Genomic DNA, 9,513 nt, shown 5'->3' on the forward strand with positions numbered 1-9,513 from the left:
GTTTTACAGCGCGATATTTATATTTCCGAATCGGTGCCTGTCCCTAGCCCATATTTATGCAACAAGATCGGCGCTAAAATTTCGTTTCACTACCCCTTTAAACAAAAATTACTTCGATTAAACTTTCAGAATCAAAAGATTATCAATTCTTCTTCCAAATCTATGATATTTTGTATTTTTACTTATACCACCTCTGGGTGAAATAAACGGCTGTTTATGCGTCAAAGCGCACTTTTTTGCAACTTCAGGATTTTTATATACTGCGAGATATTTAATTGAGCGGTTTAAACATTTTTTTATAGATTATATACCTGCAGGGCAGCCGGTAAAAAGTTGTATTAAGTCCCGGGAGCAATTAGATACTTTTTGATAAAATAACAAAAATTATAAATTTTTCAAATTCTTTTAGTTTTTTAAGAACTATTTAAATTAAACAAAACTTTACAAGCCGAACCACATTGTAAGTCGAAAGCTGTGCAAATTTAAGAAAAAATATTGTTGGGTGTTTCACTAAAAAGCTCATTTTTCATCGATTATCGAGTGATGCCTAGTTTCACGCTGTTTTTAAAAGTTAAAACAGCGCTCACGTCATCAAACTTTTTTTTTTTCCGGCAAAACTATTTCAGGGCATTGCTAGGGACATTGCGCCAAAAAGCCATGATTTCTTTTTTTTATTAGAAATCGGAAGGGGTCGAGCGCAACGTCTGGGACGTTTGACATGGAATGACCCAGTAAGTGAATTCTCAGCATTCTCTTCAGTTGACGCAGTGAATTCGCTTGTAGAATTTCAGAAGGCAGATTATTAAAAAGTTCAGGCACGTAAAATTCGCGTGTCTTGTTCGGGCAAAAGGTATCTCGAAAGTCTCTTGAAAGCGAAGCGAACGAAGAGCAACGTTTTTATTTTGAATTGATCTGCCTAAAAGCAACGGAGACAGGGAAATTATAAATGTTGAAAGAGATCAGTACCATCGGGAAGTTGCATGCGATAACAAACACTCTTCAAAATATTTTTTTAAAAATCCAGTCAATTTTCTCATGCCAGAAGCCGGAACAGTTTCCAAACACCGTAACGACATACCGTAACACACTATATGCAAGAGGATGGGTTACTAGTCTGCGAACTGAGAGAGGCATAAGTGATTTTTGTATTATATAGCAGACAACAAGCACTCCTCAATTTCTTACAGGGGGACGTGAGTTGGAGCATTCCAAGTTAAACGGCAGTCGAACAAAATTCCTAAGTACTTTACAGATTCAACATACACTAAAGGAACAACACACTTGCAAGATACAGAGTTTGAGTTAATAATATCAATAATAATGATAATAATAATAATAATAACAATAATAATAATAATAATAAATACATGCTCATTGCATAAACACATAACACAGGTAAAGACACTGGTTCATCAAAGCCATATATAGGGCTTGTATGATGAACACTAACTTAATGAGCATGCTTCTCTTGAAGAGTCAAACAGAAAATTAAATGTGCTAAAACTGTTTGTTTTCGTACGGATCTACATAAGTAAAAAAAGTAAATTCAGTCTGATTACTCACAGCATGTGACACCACACTGCCAGCGAACTTAGAGGGAAACACAAAACATCATATGAAATAAAACCAAAAAGCAAAATAAAAGTATCTAAAAATAAAAGAACTCTCTCAAGTGGCCCACCCCAAAAGATTGGGATGATCCACTTGAGAGATTTCTTTAATGTTTGCACTGACTCTATGTTATATAAGTCTTCCTGAAGCTCATTGAATATCCTACGCCTTCTACACAACGCATTCTTCTTCAGGGCAGTTCAAACTGGTGTGTTTGAATAGGGTCTCAAAATGAGCCAACTGAGGCGATTTTAACAAGTTATCCTGTGCAAGACAATCTGAGCTGTAAGCTACGCTTCTCAGCGTACCTTTCAGTACACAATCAATCATGTTATGCCAACGCCTGGGGCAGTTGCCAAATAAAGTAATGCCATACCTTAAAATACGGTATCCCAAAGTCTGCAAAGTATCCTAATCGACATCGGGACAAACACTTTACTAGAATACAATAGACTGGATACTCTTCTCATTCTTTTGCATATATCTGTCATTTGCCTGTTACAGGATAAATCCGAATTCCCATCTACTTAAAATCACAAACATATTCAACGGGAACACATGTACAATGGAACAACATGTCGTATGCAGAATCAAAGCCCTATTAGGCAAACACTCCTTAGCGGGTTCGAAAAATAGACAAGTCTTGTTTTTGAGCAATTAATATCAATGACGTTCGACACATACCAAACCAACAAGTGTGTAGCGTCATCCTGCAGTGTATCTATCGCGGCACTATATTGCATATAACAAGATCAAAGCAGGGTGTGATACCCGTGCTGATAAAAGGTACAGTTGTGTCTACAAGATTGCACCTCGTTATACAATAGAGGCGACAAAACAGAACCCCACGGTATTCCCGGTCTCAGCCAAGCTCTAGAACTTTTGTGTCACCTACCAAAGTCCTCTGAGACCGGTTAGATCATAAATTAACAAGTAGTGAAATAAATAGGCCTCTGAACCCATAAAGATTAAGTTCTTGAAGTAGCATTTTATGACTAGCCGTGTCAAACGTCTTGGAGGCATCTAGAAACAAAGCACTCGAAATTTAATTAATGTCAAAACCGGTGTTTAGCACGTTCGACAGCTCTTCCAATAAAGGCTGTGTGTCGCAACCCTTGACAAAACTTTTTTTTTTTGCAGGCTGCCGTAAGGCTGTATGCACCTCAAAGAACGAGGTCGTTACGGTGAACAGATGATTTTCCAAAATTTTAGACAACGAAGGCAAGGTTGATATCGGGCGATAACTTTTAAAATTTCCTGCAGTCCCACCTTTAAATAGCGGCTTAGCCATTGCAGTCTTCAGGTTGTATTGTATGCAGTCTGTAGTATTTTGTTTAAAATAATGAGCAACACACTAGAAATGGCGTCAAGTTTCATAGGAGCTCACCCATACCAATGATGTCACTACCGGCCGATTTGTTGGAGCTCAGGACTGACATTAAAGAATGTAACTGCTGCCTGTCCAAGCACGGAAGGAAAGCCGACGGAGCTATGATTTTCTGTAATGTTAGGGTCCTTTCCCCCTTATCTTTGACAACTCCCGAAAACAAAGCGAACTATGGTATGTATTAAAGATGTTGACAAGAAATAGTACATCACGTTCAAAAACGAGCCTCCAATTCCGAGAGGTTGCCTAAACAGGGATCCCGTGGCCAAGTTATGCGATGATTCACGAAATAATTTTTAATGTATTTTTTTTACCGAACGTAGCATGACGTTAGCACGGTTTCTGGCTATCTTAAATTCTTACCTTTGCTGCTTACTTTTTGAGTTATTCCTGTTGCGAGTCCATGCCAATTTTGTTTTTGCCTTAACTGCTGCCTAGATGTCACCATCCAACCACGGTTCGTCTGGTTTTCTTTTTTTACCTCCTACCTTTTTTATACATTTGCGTCTCCAAGAATTTAGAACTTCTGTAAACCTGTTGTAATGTTCGAATGTACTTGACGAGCTAACAAGATCTTACCGGCGGTAACACTGGAAAAATCTTGCCGCTTTGGTAACGCCGGGAATAATAATGTTTATTCATTCCCAAGAAAAAAAAAGTCCATGATGCTGGAGGCCTCAAGAAAGCGCTGCCACATCGACAGCATGAAAAAGCTCAAGGCCCCCACACTGGCAGTTTCACAGCATAAAGCTAATCGCTCTCCTCGTCCTTGATTCGCAGAGTACCTTAGAGCAAATATAAGCAAGCGCCTGTATTGCTATGGTATACTCTGCAGCGTGCTCGTGGTGAATCTGGAGGCGACCGTCGTCCTCCTGGGGCTGACGCTGCTCTCGTTGTCCTTCTGTGGCTGCGTGGGGGCGCTGCGCGAGAACACCTGCCTGCTCCTGACCTACTCGTACTTCATCACGGCGCTGCTGCTCCTGAACCTCGCCCTGGGCGTGCTTGTCTTCTTCCTGCCCACGCAGCTGAAGCGCATGCTGCGCAGCACGCTTACGCGCAACCTGGTCGTCCATTACCGGGACAGCGCGGACCTACAGAAGCTCATCGACAGCGTGCAGGTGCGGGGATATATGTGTGGGTAACTTGACAAGCGACGAAGGCTGCGATCCCATGGAACCAATCAGTGAGTTGTGAGCGAATCTCACAACTGCGCGCAGCACCGTCGAAACCACGACCGGGAGAGCGAAGGAAGCCGCCATGGTACACATATGAGTGATCTCAGAAGGAGAGGAAAGCGACGTCTGGGACTAGTTGCTGGGACCCACAAAAGAGGCTAAGAGGGGAGTTTTTCCTTTCCCTCTTCTCCAACCGCTTGGGTTAGGCTCTCGACCGTGTACCTTTGGTGAGTTTAGTCACGTGCGTCGCTCTGATTGGCTCGAGGGGCCCGTCCCGCTTGCTGATTGCCAAGTTAGTGCAAAAAAAGAGTATAGCCCGGAAACATTTGCACCTCCCCACTATTATAATCTGTTTGTAACCGTCTAACCTATGAATTTAGTCTGTAATTCAAGTTACTTTGACCTACTCAGGTAATCTAAAATATTCTTCGATATGGTACTTTTTTTTAACGTGCAATCTGCACGTCCTTGGTGCTGTGAACTAAACACGGGTGATTGCAATTCTGCCCAATCTAACCTTCGCTTCGTGCATGCTCAAGTGGTTGGTCGTGGCCGGTGGTTGGTGTTTGCCGCTCAAGTGGGACCACTAACGATTTTCATCGCGAGTTTTCGAGCCTACTTTTTTTTTTTAGACCGCCAGGCGCCGTGGTTCGAGAAAGCTGGTGAGCGAACCCATACCTGCCGCCAATGTTTTCTGTCCTAGCGGCTGGGTGCCGCAGATCTTGCTGGGGTCGCCAATAGTCGCTGGCGGGATGAGAACGGCAGTACTTTCAGCCAGAACGAATTTCCTACCTTCGACCACGCTTTGGCGTTTTCGCGAGCCTCGAGCGTCCATGCGCAACCAAAGCACGACGGAAGGCACGTGCTGGAGGCGAGGCATTCGACACAGACACCCTGTCGTTCTAAAGGTCGGTTCAGACACTTGCATTTGAGTGCATTTGACTGTGTTGCGTCCAGAACCGAAAGTGAGTCACCGGCTCATCTGTGCTTCGTATGAAGCGTGGAATCCAATTCAAAGCATCATCTTCGCACGCAATATAACCAGCAGGGATGTCCATAGTGTTTCGCAGCCGCGATGCAGACAAACGCAGTCGAATGCAACTGTCTGAACCAGGCTTTATCCTGTGAGTGCTCCAGAGATGAGGGTTCCGCGAGACTTTCTGCTAGCTCGCGACCGCGCATTTCTGGAGGTGGTCACGTGACCGTGCATCAGTGAAAGACGACGGGGGTACGGCGCGCGCGCCGTCGCAGGTGGAGCTCCAGTGCTGCGGCATCTCGCAAAAGGACTTCCGTGACTGGAACGACAACATGTACTTCAACTGCTCGCGGTCCAATCCGAGCAGCGAGCGTTGCTCGGTGCCTTACTCCTGCTGCAAGAAGAACTCATCCGAGCAGGTGACACTTGCATTTTTGAAAGTAGGAAATTCCTCTTTAATAACCCCCAACCTCGATATCCCAAAATATTGTCCAACCGTCCGTCCGTCCATTGCCCGCCTAATTTAGCGAGTGAAATTGACCTGGACACCAAATCATTTCCCCTCTAAAAAAAACGAAAAAAACACAACAACAAAGACAATTAGCGGAGAACCTGATGTCACGTGACCTGAGGTCACGTAACATAGGTTATACAAGGAACAAACGAATTGGTTATAGGTCAACTTTTACCAATTCGAAAGTGAACATTCGACAGATGTTTGGTTGGTGCAAGACTAATAGACCAATTGCTATATTACCCAAGCATCGAGGAGAATGCAGCGATTGGTGTTCCACGTGCCGCATGTGCTGGCTTCAGCAGTAGTAAATTTTCGAAAGCAAAAACCTAAAACAAATCGTATCTTGCACGCGCGTTCGTCAATGCTTTATTTTGGTTATTTACTTCGAATCTTTTATACGGGGAAGGCACGCGCGTGCAGCGCGTGGAACACCAATCCCTGCATTCTCCTTGATGCTTGGGTAATATAGCGAATGGTCTATTGAAGGAAGAAGCGGGTTTCAACCAAGCACTAATTTGAAAATGGACCCGGCGTTCCGGGGCCCGTCGGCCTCTTCTTCGGGAGTGACTTTGGCGATGGCCGTTGAGATGTAGTATTTCCTGTTTTTTTCTTCTAAGATGGCGCATATCTCTATGGGTTGGTAGCATCGCGAAACCAATGTGCCATGAATCTTAAAAAAAGTCTTTGTCAGTGGTTAGTTTCAATCACAGAGTTATTACAATAAACGCTAGAGGCTCAGCTGGCGCTAGTGTGCTGTTGCATTTTGAAGCAGACAGCATGCAGTCAGAAATTGACTCCGGTAATGCATTTCTATGGGAAAAAGCGAGTGCATTTTCTCTCGGCGCTCGTTTACAAGAGCAAATATCACGAATAATTTGTACGTACTAGGCACATTGGAACATTTCTCAGTCACGCAGACGAAATAATCGGTCAGTTACAGCATTTTTATTTGAAATGCGCGGCATTAAAAACGGTGTTAAAACCGCTTAGTACATGTATTTATGTGCACTGTCGGACACTGCTAGCGCGAACACGGCGTCGACGCTTTCTAGCATGGGGGATATACGTGCCAAACGAACGAAGGACATGTGGAAAACCAAGAGAGAGCAAGAACTACGCAGTAACACTGGGTAAGTAACTCCTTGTGCTTGCAGACGATCAAAATAAATTGAAAGTCCGATTTCCAATAAATAAGTACTGCTTTATTCTTTCTGCTCATGAATATGTGCGAAGATTCTTATTCTGTGTTCAAATCATCACCCGCACGCTCCAAATCTTTGCAAACAGAGGGAAGCCAGAGTACAGGTGCAAGATAAAAACTGCCCAACATAGGAAATAATAAGAAAATACACCTTTCGTAGTCCACGTCCTTTCTTTACGTTTCGAACGTTTTTTTTTTTTTTTAAACAGTGAAGATGTACGGACGGGGTCATTTTTGTATAGTGAGAGGACGGGCATATTAGCAATATATAAGCACCAACGGAATGCTGGCGGACTTTTAATACACTCTACATCCCTTTCGATTGTTATTTTGCTTGGAATCGTCGCTCGTTTTTACATACCTGCCATGGAACAGGTTTGGACCTGAAATATAGCGAAGTTTAGCATCGTTCAGTGGTAAAGAAAAAATGCTGTAACCAAAGCAATTACACTTTCACAATATTAATAAAGGTACACACTACCCGGTACAACCAAAGTAACGAAAGTTATTCTCGTTATTTTCCGGCGACGAGACAAAATTCACGCGCGTTTTCCCACAGGAATACACAGGAAGACTGTAAAAGTAGACTGCATGCTGTCTGCTTCAATTTGCAACCGGAAGTCCCGTAGACACTAGCACCAGCTGAGCCTCTAGCGTTTATTGTAATAACACTCTGGTTTCAACGCTGAGGATGCGGGTGTTCTTGGGGTCAATCCGGACGTCCTAGACGTCGCAGTGTTCAGCGACCGCTCAGCGCTCGGGATCGAAATTGCGAATGTTGTTTTGGAGCGGGCAGACGCTCTCCCCTAAAGCTTTTGGTGTCGCCGATATACGTAACTGGACCATCCGCACAGGGAATCTTGTACACACAACACCTTGCGTTCGCTCTTTAGGGGAGCGATCGTTTGGTCGTTGCATAAGCCGTCTAAGTGTCGATACTGGCTTGTGGACCATCTGAATTCCTTCTCTAGCCAGCGCACGTTCCAGCACTTCGCTTGTTCCTTGTACATGTGGGACGCTGATGCGCGTGGCTGGGCGAGACTGCGTATTCGGCTTTGACTGCCCGTGTCGATGACCTTGACGCCGACAAGGTTTGACCAAAGGAAACTTGGCGACATTCATACATCCTCGTAACTGAAGCGTAACACGGTAAAACTGGCCTGCTCAGTGCACGTTCGCTGAAAGTTTCAGCTTTCTATTTGCAGGCTCTGATTTTTTCGAATCATTTTACAGCGTCGGATTCGTTTATATGCAACCCTAACAGAGCTCTGACTATAGCCTCCGACTTCTTGGCGCGAGGTTCACAAGCGGCCCGCCCGTGCACGAGCAGGTGGTGAGCCTGTACTGCGGCCAGGGCGTGCTGAACCAGACGGACTACGACGCCTGGTTTAAGATCTACACGGGCAACTGCGTGGACGCTGGCCACCGCTTCGTGCGCGAGAACGTGACCTTGATCACGGGCCTGTGCCTGGTGTTCGTCATCCTGCTCGCCTTCGTCCAGATGGTCACGCAGGCGCTGGTGGACGAGATCATCATCATCCGCAGGATCTACGACCGCTTCTACGACCGCGTGTTTGAGCTGCGTGCCGCAGACGTCACCGACTGAGCGTCCTCGAAGGTTCCAGCCCGGGGGATACCATGTGGTGAGAAACTGAGGACGAGGATATGAGAGCGCCGAGCTCTGATTGGAAGGATTAGTGGGCAGACGCAAACGCTGTCTGTCTTGGTCTCTATTCGCCGTCTCTCTCCAGTCGGAGCGTTCTCGATGCGGGGCGTTCGAAAGACGCCCTGCCGTCCTCATCTGCTCTGACGTCCTAGCGCGCTCTCTCATTTAGTCCTCGGCCACAGTTTCTATCCGTCCACAATAAATGCCGAGCGCAAGTTCGTCTGCTACTCGCGCAGGGGTTGCGGTGACGTCAGAACGCCGAGTTTAGATTGGCTTTGATTGGAAGGGCAGTGGGTAGACCTCAATGCTGGCTGCCTTGGGGTCTACCCACTATCCTTCCAATCGAGCTAATCAGAGCTCGGCGTTCTGATGTTGCCGCAACCCCTGCGCGAGTAGCAGACGAACTTGCCTTCCGCATAAGCGTCAATTTGAGCAACGTTAGTATAGAAAATATGGATTAAAGTAACTGGATCATGAAAAAGTAGAGCGCCGAGCTCCCCGTATGGTTGCCATTTCGGATCATGAAATTAGCCATTTCTTCATCACGCCTCCGTTCTTGGTTTGCCGATCTACATTTGCTGGTGACGGGCAGCTTTAAAGAGAGGTTTCTTGATGCCGACATTTTGCTTTCCACGGACCGTCCAAACAAGCGTACATCTTCGCACGTGCACCACCAAATGCGGTGTCGGTGCTTGGAGCCATTAAAAAATAATCTCTATTTCGAAATACACGGGAAGAAGAATGTCTTTAGGGAGTTTTCGAAGACAGTTTTCACCGCCCCGACACGCTCTCCGCAGCCCGCTACGACACCTGGAACTCCTCAGTCGAGGCAATCGGCGCGCATGCGCAGCAACGGCTTCTTCGTTGCACAGGACTTAGCGGAGGGGGGAACGCGGTCTACAAAAACTCTCTATTGTAAGAGATCCGTGGAGATGGGCATGATTGATAAGTTGATTTCACACATACTGAAGGTGAGGAAC

At 45.4% G+C, this 9,513-nt stretch overlaps 1 protein-coding gene across 1 annotated transcript in view; it reads left to right on the forward strand.

Moving 5' to 3' along the window:
- LOC120840772 (tetraspanin-33-like) overlaps positions 1-8,473 on the forward strand; it is a 55,019-nt gene extending 46,546 nt beyond the window's left edge. The window contains exons 3-5 of the mRNA XM_040501336.1: positions 3,834-4,116; positions 5,425-5,568; positions 8,198-8,473. Of these exons, the coding sequence (XP_040357270.1) occupies positions 3,834-4,116; positions 5,425-5,568; positions 8,198-8,473 (703 nt within the window). The remainder of the gene's footprint in view (positions 1-3,833; positions 4,117-5,424; positions 5,569-8,197) is intronic.
- Positions 8,474-9,513: the final 1,040 nt, after the last annotated feature.

The sequence above is a fragment of the Ixodes scapularis genome, unplaced genomic scaffold (genome assembly GCF_016920785.2).
Source record: "Ixodes scapularis isolate PalLabHiFi unplaced genomic scaffold, ASM1692078v2 PGA_scaffold11__112_contigs__length_91849675, whole genome shotgun sequence".
NCBI lineage: Eukaryota > Metazoa > Arthropoda > Arachnida > Ixodida > Ixodidae > Ixodes > Ixodes scapularis.